Source organism: Amia ocellicauda, chromosome 7 (genome assembly GCF_036373705.1).
Source record: "Amia ocellicauda isolate fAmiCal2 chromosome 7, fAmiCal2.hap1, whole genome shotgun sequence".
Lineage (NCBI taxonomy): Eukaryota > Metazoa > Chordata > Actinopteri > Amiiformes > Amiidae > Amia > Amia ocellicauda.
This window is the reverse complement of record NC_089856.1, coordinates 44,315,987-44,339,671: the sequence shown is the minus strand read 5'-3', so window position 1 is coordinate 44,339,671 and position 23,685 is coordinate 44,315,987. Positions and strand designations below refer to the sequence as shown.

At 40.6% G+C, this 23,685-nt stretch overlaps 1 protein-coding gene across 4 annotated transcripts in view; it reads left to right on the top strand.

Annotated features, from left to right (window-relative positions):
- Positions 1-23,685, top strand: part of ece2a (endothelin converting enzyme 2a) — a 72,879-nt gene that overhangs the window by 28,057 nt on the left and 21,137 nt on the right. For all 4 annotated transcript variants that reach the window (XM_066709838.1, XM_066709840.1, XM_066709839.1 and 1 more), the window contains one exon: positions 682-965. In XM_066709838.1, the coding sequence (XP_066565935.1) occupies positions 682-965 (284 nt within the window). The remainder of the gene's footprint in view (positions 1-681; positions 966-23,685) is intronic.

Genomic DNA, 23,685 nt, shown 5'->3' with positions numbered 1-23,685 from the left:
GTATTATCCAATCATAATATAGTGTTGAGTTTATTGAGATTTATTTATACATGTAAGTGCATGTACTTTGTATAATTTCCAGAAGTATCTGCATGATAAACAGTTTCTGAAAACAAAACACATTTAATAGTATAAAACACAGCGCCTCTCGCGTCATTCAGAGACCGTGCCTCAGTTGTCTTTTCTGCAACCTCATACAAGCGGCCTCATTAATCAAAGACTAAGAGGTAAGAAAAGAAAAACAAACTTCATAATCTGTGTCAGGGCTACCAGTCTGTGTCTGGGGAGTCACACTACAGCTGTAAACAATGCCTTGTGAATCCATGTATACAGTAGAAAGTCTGCATTCAAAAAGTGATTCTAGACATTACTTTGTTGGTTAAATATACATGTATACATACATTGAATTAAATGTATATATTATATAGTTTTCTATAATAATGAAGATGTTTTGCATTAGTTCACTGATTAATTGCTTGGCTGAGGATAAGGATCAAGGGTTTAAGATATTGAAACCATTTTGACCCTAGACCTGAATTTTTGTCCTTCTCTGAATTGATGCACCTCCATCAGAAGCATCAAGCCTGGATGAGGAAGGAGAGAGCAAGATGTGTTATTTCTCATGAAGCACAGTAGTGCTTAAACTGACACCTGTGTATCATTTCTCTTGTGTGTGTGCAGGCTGTGGGAACAGCTCGATGAGCTTCGATATGTTCAACTGCGGTTATGGCTCCATCGTCAATATCGACTACTCTGTTGTCTGCATCGAGACCATGGCAGCAAAACACGCCCACTGCCCTGGGCTGACGTGGCTGCAAATGGATGCCCGCAAGCTGGCGTTCCCAGAAGACACGTTCGACGTGGTCCTGGAGAAAGGTACGCTTGATGCCATGATGGTGGAAGAGAAGGACCCCTGGAACGTGTCTTCTGAAACAGCCAGCGTACTTCAACAGGTGTTAAAGGAGGTGAGAAAGTTAAATTCTTATTGATTAATGTGGTTTACTTTAAAGTTCTTTAATGAATGAAATGCAAGAATGAACAATAAATTAGTCCATATAATAATAATAATTTCTTTGTTGTTATTCCTAGCAACTCTAGGTCATATATCACACCAGAACGTGCATATCTCAGTTTCAGAGCTGTAATTTAAATGTATTGCATGTCAATTGGACAATCAGTTGTGAATTTATAGCGCCCTTATAGCAGTGTTCCAAAACACTTTACACATGTACGCAAAAACGTGAAAAACACTTTCATTTTTTGCATTTGTGTGTTTAATTGAATGCAATTATTATTATTACGTAATAACACGTTCAAGCTGCTTCTTTAGGTTGTCTTTAGAGTCTTAAGCTACATTTATTTATTAGTTTTCAGAAATTGGACTTGTGGGTTGGTTTTTAGCTCCATAGACATGAATGAATTTTTACGCTGGCTCTGATTTTATAAATTATTCAGTAGCATTTTTAGCAGCAGCCAAGAAACCTTTTGATTAAGTTCACTACCAGGATTCCTTTGCAGGGCAGCACGGTGCATGGTTTGTACAGCTTCCTCACAGCTCCTGAGACCCAGGTTTGAGTCTGGCATTGGGTGACTGCCTGTGTGGAGTTTGCATGTTCATCCCATGGCTATTTTTTTGATAGGTGCTGGTTTATTACGCCTGAACAGAATGTAGATCCATAAATCAATGCTAAATAAATAAGCTACACGATGAGAGATAACGTTCACGACACGGAGAGTTTTTGCATGCTGTCAATAAAAGGCTCACGCTACGATAGCTTAGGGATGCTTAATCCATCTTACATTCAAATAAATCTAAATATACAATATATTGTCAACTGAGTGGCAGTCCATTAAAGTTGAGAATCTCCCAAAAGCTTCTCAGTCTGGACCTGTGCTCACAAAACAGAGGTCTACAGGGTTTTGTTTGGAGTTGGGATCACAAGTTAAAAATAAAACAACCTCCAAAAAAACCATCTCCTATATGCTTCCTGACTTCACAACTTTCCTTTAACTAAATTACAACAATTGTGACTACTCGAGTATACAGTACCTATAAACGTACAGTGAGGGAAAAAAGTATTTGATCCCCTGCTGATTTTGTACGTTTGCCCACTGACAAAGAAATGATCAGTCTATAATTTTAATGGTAGGTGTATTTTAACAGTGAGAGACAGAATAACAACAAAAAAATCCAGAAAAACGCATTTAAAAAAAGTTATAAATTGATTTGCATGTTAATGAGGGAAATAAGTATTTGATCCCATATCAGTCAGCAAGATTTCTGGCTCCCAGGTGTATTTTATACAGGTAACGAGCTGAGATTAGGAGCACTCTCTTAAAGGGAGTGCTCCTAATCTCAGCTCGTTACCTGTATAAAAGACACCTGTCCACAGAAGCAATCAATCAATCAGATTCCAAACTCTCCACCATGGCCAAGACCAAAGAGCTGTCCAAGGATGTCAGGGACAAGATTGTAGACCTACACAAGGCTGGAATGGGCGACAAGACCATCGCCAAGCAGCTTGGTGAGAAGGTGACAACAGTTGGTGCGATTATTCGCAAATGGAAGAAACACAAAATAACTGTCAGTCTCCCTCGGTCTGGGGCTCCATGCAAGATCTCACCTTGTGGAGAACGGTGAGGAATCAGCCCAGAACTACACGGGAGGATCTTGTTAATGATCTCAAGGCAGCTGGGACCATAGTCACCAAGAAAACAATTGGTAACACACAACGCCGTGAAGGACTGAAATCCTGCAGCGCCCGCAAGGCCCCCCTGCTCAAGAAAGCACATGTACAGGCCCGTCTGAAGTTTGCCAATGAACATCTGAATGATTCAGAGAACTGGGTGAAAGTGTTGTGGTGAGATGAGACCAAAATCGAGCTCTTTGGCATCAACTCAACTTGCCGTGTTTGGAGTAGGAGGAATGACCCCAAGAACACCATCCCCACCGTCAAACATGGAGGTGGAAACATTATGCTTTGGGGGTGTTTTTCTGCTAAGGGGACAGGACAACTGCACCGCATCAAAGGGACAATGGACGGGGCCATGTACCGTCAACTCTTGGGTGAGAACCTCCTTCCCTCAGCCAGGGCATTGAAAATGGGTCGTGGATGGGTATTCCAGCATGACAATGATCCAAAACACACAGCCAAGGCAACAAAGGAGTGGCTCAAGAAGAAGCACATTAAAGTCCTGGAGTGGCCTAGCCAGTCTCCAGACCTTAATCCCATAGAAAGTCTGTGGAGGGAGCTGAAGGTTCGAGTTGCCAAACGTCAGCCTCGAAACCTTAATGACTTGGAGAGGATCTGCAAAGAGGAGTGGGACAAAATCCCTCCTGAGATGTGTGCAAACCTGGTGGCCAACTACAAGAAACGTCTGACCTCTGTGATTGCCAACAAGGGTTTTGCCACCAAGTACTAAGTCGAAGGGGTCAAATACTTATTTCCCTCATTAACATGCAAATCAATTTATAACTTTTTTGAAATGAGTTTTTCTGGATTTTGTTGTTGTTATTCTGTCTCTCACTGTTAAAATACACCCATTAAAATTATAGACTGATCATTTCTTTGTCAGTGGGCAAACGTACAAAATCAGCAGGGGATCAAATACTTTTTTCCCTCACTGTACGTTTATAGGTACTGTATACTCGAGTAGTCACAATTGTTGTAATTTAGTTAAAGGAAAGTTGTGAAGTCAGGAAGCATATAGGAGATGGTTTTTTTGGAGGTTGTTTTATTTTTAACTTGTGATCCCAACTCCAAACAAAACCCGGCTGCTCCTTGGATCTGTAAGGTGTCCCTGGTAAACAAACGGATAACCACTCATCTGTCGTGCTCCAGACTGCAGATAATGAAAATCTGGTGCAGGGATCAGACGACAGAGCTTCACTGCCATACACTTCAGAATTTTGTGATTTTATTTTATTTTATCACGGATAAGGCAAACAGAAAGTACGGTGGCTGAACAGTTCAAATAAAAGTTCTGCCACCTTGTTTGCCTTCTGGTAGGCCATTTTTCGGCAATGTTTTTCTTTATCTTTAGGTAGGACATTTCTCTGCATTTTTAGAGCAAATCATCAGCATTTTCAAACCCCACTCCACAGAAATCGTGTTTTTAAATGAATAAATACATGTTTGAAGATAACGTTGGAGGTTGTATGAAATTATGCATATCGTTTTTAGTAACGTTTTCAGATACGAGGAACATATATGTGACAAGAAATCAGCCATTTGCTCCCCATGACCTTTGCTCCAGGCAGACATTCAACCTGTAATGCACTGAGTGGCAACAGCTCCATGCTGAGATGAAAGCAAGTTCAAATGAATCTTATCTCGAGTAGGAAACATGGAAACCCAGCGCTTCTACAACAGGAGAAAAAAAAACAAAATTTAGATTGCTTATAACATTTTCCTAGTTTTGGAGAAGCAGGAACAGTCTTCAAATTACTAATTTTGTCTAAAGAGCTTCATCATATTATGTATTCAAGGATACAATAAAACATACATTATCATCATGTGTAAATAACCTCACAGGGAAACTCCTCCACCAGTCACAAGTACAGTTCATATCAGAGCAGGAGTGAATCACCAATTTACACCAGTTTCCAGTCTCTTCTCCTAAGGAAAAGATGTAAATTATGTTCACACTTTGTTAAGCTTTGTACCCGTCTGTCGAGTGGCTGATGAAGGCATTGTGAACTCAACACAACTAATTAATCTCAATGTGAACTCTAGCATGACCAGGCAGTTTGTTAAAGTAGCAAAGAGGATTACTAGCTGGGCCATCAAAATCTGTAAATGAAAGAGGTTCTATAAATTAAAAAGAGAGGGAATTAAAAAAAAAAAAAAAAGTTTTACAGTATATGTCTATGATGATTCTGTCATCAGACTACACATTTTTAGCTGAACAGAGCTGGTTGCATAATATTGTATTAGACAAGTCTTAACCACAGTCTTTGATGTATTGGTAAAGGTCAATTGAACAGTATATCTTGGAAAACACTCTATTTCGATGGTAGTATTTAGCATTACGATTATGTAGCCACTGTTTGCTTTATCACTTTCTCCAGTTCTACTTTCAATGGCGAATTAATTAAAAAAATGTCCACTGGCAGGACAGTAAGACACAGAAATATAATAATGTAAGTGTGTAAGGTTCTGCACTCTTGGGACTCGCACACTTGCTCTCTGTATGAGGAGGTACAGTTCATCTCGGCACAGATATCTCTCCTATTTTCCCTGGACAATTGCTGTTATTGAGCTCATATTTGAAAAGGGACAAAACAATCAATGGTGAATGATGTGTCAAAACTGCTGTTTGTTGAAAGCACTGACAGTTTTCCAAAGACCTGAACTGCACTTAAAAAAATAATATATATATAATCTCCTGCCTGGCAACTGCTGAGAGATCATTCAGAAAACTTCAATTCAAAGAACTATCTGAGGAAATCTCTGGAACAGGACAGTCCGTGCTAACTGGGTCTGTTATCCATTGCAAAACAACCTGCCCAATAATCGATCATTATCACAGCAGGATAAGTTTGATTTGGTCTAGTAGAGTTAGACTTTACTTCAAGATTTCTGCTGATTGGGTGGTCTACCACCTTCCACACAATATACAGAAACGCAGATGGAAAATTACCTTCATGGTGAGACAATCAATTTGTTTGGTATAGGTTGTCATCACGGACCTGACAATAGCAAATGATGCACGTGTGTTAGTCACTCACTCCGTGGATGTATGGATGTGTAGGGGTTATTGGAGGTAGAAAACACGTATGTAGGTTTACATACATTGTGTATATTAATGCAGTCTGTTCTTAACCTATTTCTCTTAAAAACGTGGCATGAATGTGTTTATAGCTCTACACAATGTCACAAAGTCATCTTAAATGATATGAGAGTAGTTAAACAAACAAATGGCTCCACTAAGTAACAGACCTCTTACAGAAAGACAACAGCAATCCTTGTATAATGCAGAGATTGTGTCATCAGTCCGTGCAACACTTTGGGCCTTGTGTTTGCAGTGTGAACGGGCAGAAGGCCTCACACTGCACATTTTGGAGGATGGCTTCTATTAGTCAGATATCACATCGGGAGTGTCACAAAAAGTCTGCATTTCTCAAAAATAATAAATGGTCGTGCCTTTAAACTTTCCCGGCTAGGCCACAATTAGATTTGGGAATTGAAAACTTTTCTGAATCGGGATCTGAGCGCTAGACAGTGAGCTAATGAGGGGATGATCCATGAGAAGAGAGGGAGAAGAAAAAGGAGGGGAGCGAGAGGGGGAGAACAAGCCAGTGCTCCACTTTCATCAGGAGCTCACTTTGTGAATTTTTCATCATAAAAGCAATAAAAAAAAACAGCCCCCAAAAAATAGCTCTTTTGAAAACATTCAGCATGACGCAAATGAAAACTGGCTTTGTAGCGGCTTCAAAAGCCACTGCGCACTATAGGCATATAAAACCAGGCAGCAGCCCAACACCATGCTGCTAAAGGTGTCCTGATGCGTTGCACACTGAATATCAACACACGCGCTGACACCGTGTCGCTGGTATCTTTCTCCACTCTTCTTTATGATGAAAACAAAACTGGGTCTGTTGCTTGCACTTTATTTCCATTGAGATGTATTCCTTATTTATAGAATACAATTATAGAATATTATCATTGTGTCTTGAATGTGACACAAACGAGGCACGATCTTGGACGCTTGATGTTCAACGGTCAATGTCATGTGATGAGTTTTGAGATCCTCAAAATTACCTGGCCCCACTTTTAAGCCGACCAATTTTACACACAGTCCACTGCCAGTAAAAACTTTACAAGATCAGTTTTAATTAGTCATTTCTTACTGAAATACACCCATCAACTGGCTTCTTACAAAGGCCAGTGGTTCTTTGTTTTTCTCCATCTCATAGTCAACCCTTTTCCAATTCTGGAACACCGTGCTCTGCCATCTGATCATTTATAGTTTAAATCACTAGTTAAGTGAAGTCATAGAAAGTGGTTGGACAAAAGAAAAATTGAACCAAACATGGGGCCATTGTTGTGTTGGGGCGAGGGTGACCTTTAATACTATAGAGCTTTTGAAATGACTACTGAGGTTGATTCTGATGGTGTACATGCCTTGTTCTCTAAACTGTTTCGCCTTTGAATCACAGAGGAGGGAGGACAGACCCTTTCTTGGCCATATGAGAACCCGCTTCCCCCTTCAGGAGCTCCCATTCTTTAATAATTACAGGTTATTTGGTTGACAGCCAGCTGAGATGAGTCCCAAATAAGCCCATTTCCCCTGTTGTTTCTCAGGGAAGAGATGGTATATTTTTGTCTCCATAGGCACGTCACTAGAAAGAAAACGTCTTTAAATATCTGAAAAAGATGTCATTAAAACAATCAACGTATGAAATATACTGTTCTGGAGTTATAACTCGCATATATAAGACTCATCATAATGAACCATTTAAAAACAAATTTAGAATCAGAGTATTGTATATTTTTGTTCTTTAAAGAAATACAGGAAAGGATGATTCTAGAACTAGATGTAGATTGTAGATTCTAGATTCTAGTGAGTCACCCAGGTTAAAATAATGTTTTAAAACTATAGTTCCTGCCAAATTTCATATAGTAACAATAGTATTAATCACTACACTACTTCACTATTGCAGCTACAGTTGGCACGGCCTTAAATTGACTATGATATGCCTGATTAGTAATGTTTCAGTGTGGGGAATGCTTAAATGTGAAAAGTATACTTCCTGGAAAAGTGCAGTGGTCAGCTCTTCAGTGCGGTACCCTGCCAGCCTCTGCCTGCCTGTTGTTTGCATTCGCTGTAAGGCAGCCACCCCTCACACAGTTAACTCTGCAGTCCGGCTCACCGAGGTGTGAAATGTATTTCAGAGTCCTGCATGCTCCATGAGTCATCCTCCTTGTTGCCAGGGCAACACTTTTTTATATCAGCTTCTGCAAACACTTTTTAATCACTAACCTTTAGTCTTGTTTATGGTGTTTTTACTGTGCTGGTGGTGCTTTACTCGTCTCAAAGCCCCCCCCCATCCCCATTTCTCGTTCTGCAGTTATGCATCTCCCCAGTAAAACTGCATTTGGCGTGGCTCACAGGACGCAGAACAGATTTCTTCTTTTTCAAGCCGGTATGCGATGATAGACGAAACATAATTACTAAATATAAATAAGAAAATAGGCAGAATTTTCTGTTAGTTTTAAACCCATAAACCCATACATAGTAACTTGAATACACTCACCTAAAGGATTATTAGGAACACCTGTTCAATTTCTCATTAATGCAATTATCTAACCAACCAATCACATGGCAGTTGCTTCAATGCATTTAGGGGTGTGGTCCTGGTCAAGACAATCTCCTGAACTCCAAACTGAATGTCTGAATGGGAAAGAAAGGTGATTTAAGCAATTTTGAGCGTGGCATGGTTGTTGGTGCTAGACGGGCCGGTCTGAGTATTTCACAATCTGCTCAGTTACTGGGATTTTCACGCACAACCATTTCTAGGGTTTACAAAGAATGGTGTGAAAAGGGAAAAACATCCAGTATGCGGCAGTCCTGTGGGCGAAAATGCCTTGTTGATGCTAGAGGTCAGAGGAGAATGGGCCGTCTGATTCAAGCTGATAGAAGAGCAACTTTGACTGAAATAACCACTCGTTACAACCGAGGTATGCGGCAAAGCATTTGTGAAGCCACAACACGTACAACATTGAGGCGGATGGGCTACAACAGCAGAAGACCCCACCGGGTACCACTCATCTCCACTACAAATTGGAAAAAGAGGCTACAATTTGCACAAGCTCACCAAAATTGGACAGTTGAAGACTGGAAAAATGTTGCCTGGTCTGATGAGTCTCGATTTCTGTTGAGACATTCAGATGGTAGAGTCAGAATTTGGTGTAAACAGAATGAGAACATGGATCCATCATGCCTTGTTACCACTGTGCAGGCTGGTGGTGGTGGTGTAATGGTGTGGGGGATGTTTTCTTGGCACACTTTAGGCCCCTTAGTGCCAATTGGGCATTGTTTAAATGCCACGGCCTACCTGAGCATTGTTTCTGACCATGTCCATCCCTTTATGACCACCATGTACCCATCCTCTGATGGCTACTTCCAGCAGGATAATGCACCATGTCACAAAGGTCGAATCATTTCAAATTGGTTTCTTGAACATGACAATGAGTTCACTGTACTAAACTGGCCCCCACAGTCACCAGATCTCAACCCAATAGAGCATCTTTGGGATGTGGTGGAACGGGAGCTTCGTGTCCTGGATGTGCATCCCACAAATCTCCATCAACTGCAAGATGCTATCCTATCAATATGGGCCAACATTTCTAAAGAATGCTTTCAGCACCTTGTTGAATCAATGCCACGTACAATTAAGGCAGTTCTGAAGGCGAAAGGGGGTCAAACACAGTATTAGTATGGTGTTCCTAATAATCCTTTAGGTGAGTGTATATTTATGTATTATTATTATTTATTTCTTAGAAGACACCCTTATATATATTTGTGTGTGTGTGTGTATATATATATATATATATATATAGATATATATATATAGATATAGATATATACAGGTAATGTATGTGTGTGTATATATCTATATATAGATATATACACATATACACACATATATATACACGTAATCTATAAACATTATGTACATTTTCTTCTTGTCTTTAAAGTCTAAGACAGAGATGATATTACTCCCTGCCTCTCTCTGTTTGTCTTTGCTCAGTTCTGTATTTTAATATAACCAAACCTTTCTAAACAGAGTAACTGACATGCTGTACAGTTTGTATTGTCTCTGCCTTTCCGGACCATCAGTATCCCAGAGCCATTGCTTTCTTGGCTAATTGTCATGCAGCACTTCTCTCTGTTATGTAACACTTCATTGTGGCTCCTCTTAAGCAGCCTCACTTCAGTGTATTCCTCTCTGAAGGCGGGGAAGGGCTGATAAAAAATAAATAAATCGCTTCCTCCTATAGCTGTTCTCAGGATTCTCAGTTTTCAACACTTTTCTCGTCGAGGTTGCGTTTTACACTTCCCACTCTGGGACATTGTGGGTTATGGTGTTGGGAGGTTGTGTTATCTGTCCCTGACTGCTAATTTACCATGCCAGATATCATCATAGATATAATAAATACCTGCATTCTCTGGGCTTTTCACAAACGATTAACGCCCTGGTCTAAACTATAAGAAACTTGGCTACACCATCACACTGCCACCTGCACACTAACATGCCAAGATCATGTTTACTGATCTCCACGCTTGACTGACCTGCATGGTAATATTAAGGTGGTGTATAATTTTGTTTGCTTCCAACAACAACAAAAGCTCTAGGCCTGATATTATTTCTTTCCTCGACATCATGTGGTCCCTTCAGGTTGCTCACTGGGGGGTGATTACATGAATTAAAAGAAAGAAAACAGGAAGAAACAATAGAAAACCAAATAAATCAAAGGTATTGAAATTGATATACTTCATAACTATGCTGTGGGAGATGATTTGGACTGAACAGGGGGGGTGAGATGTTGATGCATAAATGGTGTGACAGTTAATACAGTATCTTATAACTTGATGTGAACATTTCCACTAAAATGCAAACACAAGTCCTATAATACATTGTCACTCACAGGTGGATGTTCTTCATTCTTGTTTTTCTTTCCACCCGTACCTTTGTAATATAATAGCACCTCAAGGGTACCTCGGCCAGGGTGGCACGCGATCGTCGGCGTGTCTCGGGGTGGGGGGTCAGAAGTCAGAAAATGAATTGTTTTGAATATGAACCCCCTGCAAGCTGCACCTTCAAAGTGCCTGTGTCACTCGGGCCTCTTTCAGCGCAGGGTTTTTGCTGCAGTCGATCTCGATCTCAGCTGCTGCATCAGCGCTGTGCCGGTGTGACTGATTGCTGGCTAATCACTCGGTTCCAGTTCAGAGAGGCCACAAGGACGCGGGCGCGAGGAGAATGCCAACGCAGGGCTGAGTCACTGCCAGGCACTGAGCTTTATGAGCTGCGTGGGGGTGCTGCTGCGTGTGGGCGTCAGGTTAGATGCAGGGCCGCTCTCTAATCCACTGCACGCCTGAGCCCTCGTCTTTTTCCTACCTTAAAACGCCCCTTCCCTTGCTTCCCGGCACTTACCATCTGCCAGGTAGATGTGCTAGAAAGATAGACTGAAAATACAGATTCGAAGAGGTCCGTTGTTTCTTCTTAGCAGCTGTGGTCAGGTGTATCATACACTGGTGTGTTTTTGTTGATTTTGTTTAGGTCATAATTCAGACTGCTTATGTCTTCTGCAGATTGTTTTTGAATATATTTGTGATGGGGATGATATTAAGTAGGAAAATATCTGTATCAGTGTTGCATAGACATCCATGTTGAAAGTATAAAAGGAACGAGCACTGAGATTCACTCTTTTGTCTACCTTTCTGCCTCCAGGGAAGGTCTGAAAATATTTTGCAGAAATGCAACTGCAGTGGAAGAAATATGATTACTGCACAGCTATGAATGTTAACAAATGTTTTATTTAGAACTATGATTTAAACAGTAATTTCTAAAATAAAACCACAAATTGTAGACCTTAGAGTAAATTAACTTAAATGTACCCTATGTACCTTTAAACATTCAATTTAAAAAAAAAAAAAATGTAAGACTATATTGCCATATAGTAGGAGGGAACAGTTTTTTCTCGGAGAAGACATATGTATTTTTCTATTTAGTTATTGGGCTGCAAAATGTTTTTACCAGCTTTGTTGCCTTACAGCAACAATCATTCGAAAGTGCATCATCACAGCTTGATTGGTGTTTTGTAGTTGAAAGGATGCTGCCTTCTTAACAAAAGAAACAGACAATCTGTCTTTCAAGAAAGACTGCTTTATGTGCATCTTGCTTTTTAATCGGATGGGTTTTTTCTTAGCAAATTTGAGTACAGTGTGGAACTAGAAACACAACAAGTCATTTCGTAATCAGGATGTAGTTTTCTGTTTTGAAAAACTTACATAAATTCTGATATATTTTATCTTGCAAGGACGTGACTCTAGTGGGCAAGAGGACTTGTTCCTGTTATACGTTTCCCAGTCTTGAGAGGATGTTTTGAGAGTTTCATGAATAAGAAGATATTTACTTTGCAATGCAACATGTTCAGTTAACATGCTATAAGGGTGCTTATTTATTTTCCCTCCAGATTTCACACAATATGTCATCCATCAGAATAATTTCTCCTCCCATCGGAATCTCATAGTATCCAAATAAAAACAATTAGTTCCAGAGCATCCAGAGCGGGTCAATGGATGTCCGAAATAAATCTGTTTATCACTTATTATGACAGTCAAAATAAAGTATTGCCAAAATGTCACACGTAGTACATACATAGCCACGTAACAGGTACTGACAATATCAGAAAAGATGCTTAGAATTGGCATATTATGTGTCAGCCAGAAGCCCCGTAAAGATATTATGGAAAAAATAAAATACAAATCATAGACACCTAAGAAAATCACAGCATCGCTCATGTGAACTTGGTGGCTTTAAAGTAGCCCGACAGACGAGTACACAATTTGTTCCAGTTTCCATGGTTACAATCATCGAATCATTTTTGCATTCCATTAAATGTTTATCCAATTGTGGAGCAGCAGAGCCGCTCTGATTGCCTCGATGCTGCGCTATACAGCCGAGTGGGTTATTTGGGCACTATATGCAAAGCTGTATTTAACCACTTGCCAAATACCACTCCAGTAAATACTGAAAAGGTACTTAAGCTGCAACCATGGGCTGCTGTGAACCACCTGAACTATAAATTGTAAATCAGGTACATTTTAAAAGGAGCTGTGAATGGCCATTTCGCACAGTTGACATTTCATCAGCTCGTTTCAGTTTTGCTCCTTTAAACTAATTAACCACATATCATGGGAAATGTTGGCCCGGTTATAATTACTCATGGATCCAGAGTGATGCTATCATGTCCGTTTGTAATTCATATCCTCTCCCTCAAAAATGTGGGAGAAAAACAGATGTGCCACTTCAGGAGTTATATCACAAATGGTACTTGAAATACCAAAAGATGGTTTCCTTCATGGGGAGGATGCGGCGAATGGCAGAGGCTGCAATCTCAGTCTTTTTATCGGCTGTCCGTGTTGTGAAGGGACGCGATGGGAACCTGTTTTTAGCTCTGGATGTATAGTAAACAAGATTGCTAATCTACACAGGGGAACTCCTGGGCTGGAAACGGGTGTCTGCGGTCTGAGGCCGTGCTTCTGTTTATGAATAATTGAATGAATGAATAATGAACCAATAAGCTAACTTGAGCCTGACCGAGATGCTCCAGATATCACCGGAAACCGAGAAATAACAGTCAGGAGTATTTTAGATCTGGTTAAGATGGGGCTGGAGAAGATTTCAAAACAAAACACCCATTCATTCAGTTATTCATGCATAAACAAATTTCTTCAGTCGGGCAGCACCCCTCCTGTCGTTCTCACTGTGATTTGACAAAAAGGACCTTGGAAGCCTAAGGCTGGGGATGGCTGGGATTGTGATGTCATTTAAAAGATTCAGAAAATCCCGGTTGCCTGGGTTATGCAATGGCATTCCAGCCGGGATTGAGCAGCTATGTGTAATTCTGGACTCTCATCAAACATTGATGTCCTGGAATGCTACACTCCTCTCACTTTTGCCATTTTATCACGCTTGCCAAGTGCATTAATGGAGGCACTGCGTCTCAGCAACCTCCAGGGACACACGGTGCACTGGTGTGTCTCTCATCCCTTACTTCTCTGAGTAGTTATGGGCCTCTGTGTCCTACCTCTGCCACAAGGCAGCCCTGTGCATGTAGACATGAATCCTTGTTCAGTATTTCACTAGAAATTTAAAGAAAAAATGCATCTTCAGAGTACAAAATTTAAGACATAAAATGGACTCAGTTTCACTGTTACTTGAGGTCAAGTTCCAAAAGTGTTTATGGGAAGAAAAGGATTGTAAAACCTCTTCAGAAACATCTGTGGAGGGATATCGGCATGTCATTTGACATAAATATGGCAGATCAAATATATGCCTGATGTATTTATGTTTTACTGGTAGGTGGATCTGAAATAATGTCACTACACTGCATCAAACAGACCGACCGCACTTTGTCTGTTTTGGTCACAGGGAAAAATAATAGGGAATGGGCTGCCTTTCAACATTAATATCATCCTATTCCTCAATCTAAGAGTGTATAAACAGGAAGTGATGAATGTCATTCACTCCACAGTCTCGGTAATCAGGGTGATGAGACCAACTTCATTACACGGTGAGACTCTCTGTGCTGTGGTTGTCACTCAAGGAGATCATAGAGAAAATAGTCTAGGAAGATATTATCTGGGATCGTGAAGGACAAGAAAAGCAAGATGCAAATATAATGCACGATGGTGACATCCTAAGAGTGTGCAGAAAGACTAAATGAACCTGTAGATTACAGTGGTGCTTTATCTTCAATGTGGTGCACACTTTCCTGGCCGCTTAGTTGCCAACGCAACCAGCAGTGCGGACACTAATGGGAAATACTTCAGAGCCATAAGGTCAAGTGGCCCTTGTCCTTATAGTATAGCTTCTGGAGCCTTTTGTTTCGGTTTCTGTTTATTGACTTGCATTTTACTGGGGGGAAAAAATTGATTTCTTACTTCTCACTTCAAAGTATCGTTGCTGACTGCTTGACTTTTTATGAAATGTCGGTCAAGACCATTGATAAAAAAAAAAAAGCAGTTTCCCTGCCATACCAAAGGATTGCTTTTCTTTTAATTCTTCCCAGCTAAAGCAAGTGTTATAGCATTATGTTCTGTGTGGTACAAAGGCTCCAAACTTTTTTGCGTTTTTGCATAATCTTTTCTGTAAATCAATGAAGTGGACATACGAATGATTTAGCAAAGTCACAAAGCTGACCGTATGACTGTAGGCAATATAAGCACATACGATAAAAATTAATGTAGAAGGCACATTCCACACAGGCAAAACTAACCACATGTTCAAGCATTACATTCAAAATAGATTAATTAGCGTGACAACACTTTTAATTTGAAGTCAAAAACATGACTTTGACCAAATCCCCTTCAGTGAAATCTTTACTCCCAAGTGGAAACTTTTATCGGGCGAACAATTTGGGAACCAATAAGAAAATGTTAATTTTTTAGTACTTTATATGATTCATACAACTTATTTCTTAATGCAATGACCCTTGAGTGATTTAGCGGAACATCAAGATGAAACATCTACATCGTCCATGAAAGGAGTGTAGAAAAAGCTTACACAAAACAACACTGAACGCTTTTATTTGTGTGTGTGTCGGCGAGTGTGTGGTCATTGCATTTTGGGTGGCAATGTAGCAGTGGGCTGTATGGGTGTTGGGCTTCAACATCAGAAGAGCGATATATCAAGAGAGAGAAGCAAGGAGCAAAACACAATGTTTAACTACCAAGCAGAGGCAGGGAGAGTGTGGGAGGAAACCCTACACAGCAGCAAACGCGTCCAAAGCACCACAGACCAGTTAGCGGAGATAATAAATGAGAGAGAGATTGAGAAGAGAGAGCTCTGACTTGGTTGCTCATACTAGATCCCAGAGCCACAGTCGTGATGCTCGGGTAATACAGTTGCAGTTACTGTGTTTATTTGTTAATTTCTTTTTTTCCAAAAGCAAAATGTGAAAGTAGAGCAGTGGGGCACGGGTTACCGAGTCTAACCTTTACAAGTGAGACTGTGTGTGTGTTGGAAGTGTGCGTATGTCTTGGCTATTGCACAGATGTTAACTGTAAACTGCCGCTGGCACACAAATGTCTCATGCCAGCTTGACAGGGCTCCTAGCACGTGTTTTGCGAGCAACGTGCTCACCTCGCACAGATGGCTGAGCAGTCTGCCCACACTAGAAAAATACTATTGCGAATCAGAGGTCTGCAGAAGATGTCTGGAACCCACTTTGCAGTCTGAGAGAGAAGTCAGGAACGAGAGCACTGGCCTCTATCTCCCTCATATTAACATATAAACTTCTGCAAGTCTTTACTTGTGTTTTCTCGATATAATCTGGGAGTGGAATTATCATTGGTTCTATTGCAGAAAACGATGAGATTTTCTTCAAATCATTTGTGGCCGGAGGGTCTCGGGGGTCAGTTTGGGCATGTTCTTGATGGGGTGGATTCTGTATTTGGAGTCTCCTTTTGTCATTTCATTTATAAGTATATATTTTTTTGTTACATATGTCTATTTGTTTACAGTGCTGCCAAATGTGAAGCCTCAACAAAGCTGATGATATAAATCAGTTATAGCTCTACAGATAAGCAATAAGAACTGGTGTCAGTTGATAAATAATTCCACCACTGGGGGGCGGGAGTGGTGAAGGCCACAGGGCAGCGAAGAGGTGGCACAGCTATTCAAATATTTTTATTTTTATTTCTCTCTTTGGCGATCAATCCCTCACTCAATTGATCCCCTAGTTATAATATACTTAACTACTGTGCATTACCGATGTATTAGTGCTGTGTTTCTGTGATATCCAAGACTGTGAGACAATTGAAGCCAGCTTTAGTGTCCTGACCCTTCAGCCCCTTATTTGTAAAAATAAATAAATCCACAATGATTGTAACTATTATCCTGGTATGACGTGTGTTTGTGTTTCATGGGGGGGTGGGGAAATGTGTTGATAATGACTATTAAACATATTCATTTTGTAGGAGCACCTTTGGAGTATCTTGGGAGTAGTCTGACTCTTTGTTGGCTTCTCAAAAATGATGATAAAATGGGAACAGACATTTACATGACCAAAAAAAAATGTGAAAAACTGAAATAAAATCTTACCAGTCTACAGAGACGGAGTGTAAGACATTAAAAGCAGAATGTGAATCAAACATATGTACTATACCTATTTATTACTCTTTAATAAAGGTGTTATCTCTACAGCTTTTGCTTCTGAACACATGTAGTCTGACTCTGAACCTCAGAGACTGTGTATAGACGCAGCAAAATGACATTGTATAATGACAGGTAAATAGCAGTAAACTAAAATCAAATATGTAGAATCCATTTCGGACCTACTGGGCTTATTCTGTACATGTCCACAGTGTAGGCTCCACGCCCATGTTTGATAATGGCTGCTTTGAGACACACTTCACAGTGTGATACTACAGGTGTAAAAAGATAAGTAGGCCAAAATTGTCTACAGCAATTGTCTGTTTGTTTCTCGCAGTTATGTACGTTCTAGTCTGCTTTGTTGTTGTTTATTTGTTTATTGTAAAGCAGTGTTGACTTGCCTCCAGAATCGCTGCCCTCATCGTTATATAAAACGCCTCGCACTAGAAATTTCCATGGCTTGTTCCTTGTGTTGCCACACACGGCACTTTTCAGGAAACAGTTATTATGCAGCTAAAAGTAGGTTGTGTCGTACAAGAGTTTTTCGCTGGTTTGTCGGCACATTCCCTCGAAGTAATGAAAAATAGATGCCGTCATGAATTATGTTCCTGTTTATTTTCTCCAGATCGGTTGGATTGTTCTCCTTATTATAAACAACAATAAGGCAGAGATAGTCTGACTATGAGCCACTCAATGTGTTTTTATTTAAATCTCAATCCCTGTTTTTGTTTGACCTTTCGATTCTGAACAGTGTGCGCCGGTGCCTTTGCCTCCCATTACTCTCCAAGGACCCACATCTTGTTCCACATTGCTGGAGCCGACTGCAGGCTTGTCGGCTGTGGAAGTGTGTGCTGCGAAAGCCCTGCGCCTCCGCTTCACCTGATAAGCACTCTTGAAACACAGAGGGCTTATCTCAAGAGCTTCTCCCTGGTTAAATTTTCATTACAGTAATTCTGAAGGGCTCCGAAGTGATGCAGTATAATTTCCGAAGGTCAAGCCAGTAGGTATAAAAAGTACATTGTGGCTGTGGGTATTTGCCTGTACATTTTCAAGTCCCGTAGTGATCTGTTTGGATCATAAATGAGACGTGACTAGGGCACAATCATTGTCAAAGGACAGAGATGATTTACAATGAACACTCTGAGATGTTTTGTGGAACCCTCTGTGATTTGGACCTCTTATTCCTATATACAGTGAGGGGAAAAAAGTATTTGATCCCCTGCTGGTTTTGTACGTTTGCCCACTGACAAAGAAATGATCAGTCTATAATTTTAATGGTAGGTGTATTTTAACAGTGAGAGACAGAATAACAATAAAAACACCCCCAAAGCATAATGTTTCCACCTCCATGTTTGACGGTGGGGATGGTGTTCTTGGGGTCATTCCTCCTCCTCCAAACACGGCGAGTTGAGTTGATGCCAAAGAGCTTGATTTTGGTCTCATCTGACCACAACACTTTCACCCAGTTCTCCTCTGAATCATTCAGAAGTTCATTGGCAAACTTCAGATGGGCCTGTACATGTGCTTTCTTGAGCAGGGGGACCTTGCGGGCGCTGCAGGATTTCAGTCCTTCACGGCGTAGTGTGTTACCAATTGTTTTCTTGGTGACTATGGTCCCAGCTGCCTTGAGATCATTAACAAGATCTTCCCGTGTAGTTCTGGGCTGATTCCTCACCGTTCTCGTGATCATTGAAACTCCACGAGGTGAGATCTTGCATGGAGCCCCAGACCGAGGGAGACTGACAGTTATTTTGTGTTTTATTTGCGAATAATCGCACCAACTGTTGTCACCTTCTCACCAAGCTGCTTGGTGATGGTCTTGTAGCCCATTCCAGCCTTGTGTAGGTCTACAGTCTTGTCCCTGACATCCTTGGACAGCTCTTTGGTCTTGGCCATGGTGGAGAGTTTGGAATCTGATTGATTGATTGCTTCTGTGGACAGGTGTCTTTTATACAGGTAACGAGCTGAGATTAGGAGCACTCCCTTTAAGAGAGTGCTCCTAATCTCAGCTCGTTACCTGTATAAGAGACACCTGGGAGCCAGAAATCTTGCTGATTGATAGGGGATCAAATACTTATTTCCCTCATTAACATGCAAATCAATTTATAACTTTTTTGAAATGCGTTTTTCTGGATTTTTTGTTGTTGTTCTGTCTCTCACTGTTAAAATACACCTACCATTAAAATTATAGACTGATCATTTCTTTGTCAGTGGGCAAACGTACAAAATCAGCAGGGGATCAAATACTTTTTTCCCTCACTGTAAGGGTCATTAAATACACTGTTGTTGGCCCGATTGGATAGGACCCATGTCAGTGTTGATGGATTGTCTGCTCGTAAGGTTGTAAGTCATTGAAATCAAGTATTTATTAAGGTACGGACAATTTAAAATGGACTCGAGTGACCCAGAAAGATTTGTTTTTATCCCACACAAAATTGTCACTGACACGAAGAGATTGCAAAAATATATATATTGAAAGCAGACCTAAGCAGATTTACAAGTGCTTAGAAGGGTCGGTGTAGAATACAGTGTTAAAAATACATTTCTATCCTCAAATCTGTGAATTACGTGTATTAAGATGTGGGCTTGCATAATAATTTATGCAAATGTTACGGGTTTTCCAAATACCTGCATGTGCTAAATCCTAGACTTATTTATTCCACATTTTTTTATTCCACATATTCCAGAAAGTGTGGAAATCGTAATTAATCCCTGATCCCTGAATTTAAACCAAGAACAGTACATAACAAAGTTCTCTATTCAGCTACAAATACAAGAAAAGCATTTAATGACAACAGCATACTTTTTCAAAACCGATCCAGTTGTTTTTTCTTTTCATATTTGAAAAACATAATCCCAGTGTTGTGATTTATTCTCATTCCAGTGTAATAAGAATAGGAGATGCCTGAGGCCAGAGCCAATCCTCCTATTCCCCTTTTTCAATGTTGTCTACCTGATTAAGGAAAGGATTGTTTCTTTCTTTCATCTGATCGTGGGAAAAAAATAAATAAAGGCCGATCCAATCATCTGCCAGATTCTTCTATTCCGACGACTTTTTCCAAACCCACAAGAAAAATTGAACATCTGGATTAAACCCATTGTATTACAAGTGATTGTTTTTAGTTTTCCTTTAATGACGCTAAATGTACGTCTCTGTATTTTTTGGAGAAACATATGTCGAAAGTAAAATGAAAACTAAAGGCACAATACAGTGACTGAAGGGTTACACAACAGGTTCTGCTGAACAGCTCCAGTACTGTAGCCTCCTCTCCCTGTTTTTTGTCCCCGGGCACTAATTTAAGATTCTGAATTATCCCCGAATTTATATATTTTCATGAGCAGTTTCTGCAGAACATTTCAAGCAACATACAAACCATATTAAATAGTTAGTATTAATTGTCATTATTGTGGTTTAGATCAATTTGATCTTTTTGGTTGTGTATGGGACACACCCTCATTCAAGTTCAGTTATGTCATATTTGTAAATACAGTAGCTCTCAAAAGTATTCACCCCCCCTTGGACTTTTCCACATATCATTGTGTTACAGCATGAAATCAGAATTGATTTAATCATGAGTTTTTGCCTCTGATCAGCAGAGAAAATGTCCATAATGTCTAAATTAATTACAAATACAGAACAGAACATAATTGAATGCATAAGTAATCACCCCTTCAGTCAATATTTGGTAGAGGCACCTTTGGCAGCAATTACAGCCAAGAGTCTATGTGGATAAGTCTCTACCAGCTGGACAGCAATTTTTACCCATTCTTCATTGTAAAATTGCTCAAGCTCCATCAAGTTGCATGGGGCCCTTTGGTGAACAGCAATTTTCTACTCTTTCCACAAATTCTCAATTGGATTGAGGTCCGGACTTTGACTCACTCTGTGTTGATCAGTGGCAAAAATTCCTGATTTAAATCCATTCTGATTTCATGTTGTAACACAATAAAAACAATGAAGGAAAAGGGGGGTGAATACTTTTGAGAGCCACTGTATGTCTTAGTTTTCCTCTCTCCTTTTACACTGCTTTCATTGACACAAAAGCTTTCTGAAGAACATAAACATTGCGTAGATGTTTTGGCGGATATACTGTGTCTTTATCACTTTTAAAATATTTCCTCAACGGAGGAGGGAAACAGTCTGTGAAATCACTGCACAGCCTATGCTGGGCTGCATTGATTAAAATTTTTAACACCTTAATTGGGTCTTAGTAACAAGATAAAGCAGCTTTAATTAAGGCTCTGCCCGTCTTACCGGAGACTTAAAGATCGCCCGTGCCCGACCGCGCTCACAGCATTACAGAGCGCTAACCTTTCGCACAAACAGTAACGAGGGGAATCCAAATCTCACAGACAGAACATCGACTGGGGCCAGCTCCGCTCTGCGTTTCCATGGCGACGCACATCCAGTATTGACCAGGAACTGACGTTGCTATGGAAACACCAGATGCCTACAGGGCTGTCATTAATTGGACGGAACGAGAGCTGCTTCTCTGGCTCGGCAGCGGTGAAGCGCCTGATGGGTGCAAACACGTTTATTACACTTGCAGGTCGAGGCGGGATGCATATTCCCCATCGCGGTGTTCAGGCATCTGTAGAGGGAGGTAAAACGCCGGGGAAATAAAGTGTTCAGGTTCATAATTACAGGCTGTGAAATAAACAGCGCCCGGGTCATTCACTGGATTGATTTTTTTTACAAAGAGAGGGAACACAATGTGCTGTGAAACATAATATTGCTGGAAAACAGGGACCGTTAGGACGTGAAAGTGTGTCTGAACCGGCCCGTTTGGAGTCTTGTGTCGCCTCTGTGGACTTGTGATGTAATGATGTAATGTGAACTCTGAATATACACCGAGTTACCTGGAATAGCCCTAATCCAGATTAAAAGGTATAACTAGCCAATTTAAGCAATCCCATGACTCCTACCACTGACACACTCAAACTCACGGCTTTGCACAGTGCCGTTTTGCATGTTGTCCTGTGGTCGAGGCGTTGTGTTTCGCTTTGTGAGTAGCTCAGATAAAAGTGCGCCGTGTGGCCGGGGAGTCCTCTGGAGGCTGCAGAAACGAATGAAGGAGTGAGATAAATGAGAGGTTATTTCTCTAATGTCAGCAGTGAAGAGAATTCTGGCAGGACGTGATCTCGGGTGGGCAGCAGCCACTGCCTTGAACGGCACCCAGTGCTGAAGGGGGGGAGCAGTGGGATGGGAATGTGGGAGGACAGACATCTCAGCCAAACGCATAGAGGTACCAGGCTCTGGAAATCAGCAGAGACGAGGCTGACAGCGCAGTCACGTAACACCTTTCCCACACTGGACCGAGAACTGGATCCCAGCCTCTATCACCGCCTCCCATATTGGACACCTGTGGCCATTCTGTACCAGGTTCATTAAATAGGTGATGGCGATCTGTGCAGAAAATGGAGAGACAGAGCGTGACCAATTACCCAGAGTTGGTTGTTGTCTAATTTAACTCATGCATATCTTCTGACGGTATTGTTGTACAATTAAAAGACTCTATTTGGAGACCAGTTGGTCTATTTTGAGAACACATGGATCAGGTTGCAAGATCAGCAGAAGAATCCAGTTAAGCACCAATATGGCATGAATTCTACCAGGTATATTCCCTCTGACGGACGTACACTTTTGTTTTCACTTAATACAGGCTGATCTAATGCCAACCCCCCCCTCACAAATAGAGACAAACACACATAGTTAAGATGTTAAATTTTTCAAATTAGGTTGAATGAGTGTGAACATACAGGCAACGTTGAATCTGGAACATGGGCAAAATGCAACTGAAGGTGAAAGAGTAGCAAGTTTATGTAAGAATTGTAGTTTCCTGTTATCGTTGATTTTTGCTTGGAACCGAGCAAAAACGTTAGCATGACACACCCCTATTCAATAAATACATCTCCAGTCCTCAGTCATGGTGACATGAACCACTCAAGTCCTAATAAATGTTCAAAATCTTCACTGGACAAAATCATGATGCAAAAGATTCACCCTAAACATGATTAGAGCAGAGACATCACACACACATTGTTCAGCTGTTTAGAGTATTTATTTTGAGAATGTCATTCTCCATTTTCCATCTGTGCTTCGTTTTCCATCAGGGTCTTTCTCTGCTTGATTTAGCATAGCCCAGTTTACTCCTGTCTGAGGGAGTGCAGATTGAGCCAATCAGTACATTTCAATCTATTCAACTTTATTTTCACATTGCAGATGTTCAAGGAAAAAGGGTCTCAGAGTTTTTCTCTTGGACAATAATACCAGCCAAACAATTGGTCAAGGATTTAACTTGATATGTGAGCATGCAGGTGAAACCTCATTATAAACTGAAATGAATAAAGAAAAGATATTCCAGACAACAACCCTTCAGTGTTGATGACATTGTGAAGAAGCACAATGAGAGCCAGAAACAAAAGGTGCATTTTGACAACAAAATGCTGCTGAGTGGTCTGGCTTATAGTGAAGTTAAGCTCTAAATTGCCAGCACATACCCCCTTCAGATATTTAACTTATTTTCCGTTTCCTGCTATTTCTTTCAATTTTTTTCTTTATTTCTCTTGTCGTGCTGTAGCATCTGTGACCTACAAATTAATTTGAATTGCAAACTAGCTTTTTTTTTTTCGTGTCGCAGAGCGTGAAACGAGGGGTTTGCTGGGAGCGACAGTATCGCTGGTGATTAGCAAGACCTCAGCTAACACACTGCCCAGCTCTGAATTCTGTTGCATTTTGGACTATGGTATTATGTATTGTTTCCCCCCAAGACATTGACAAATGCATAGACACAATA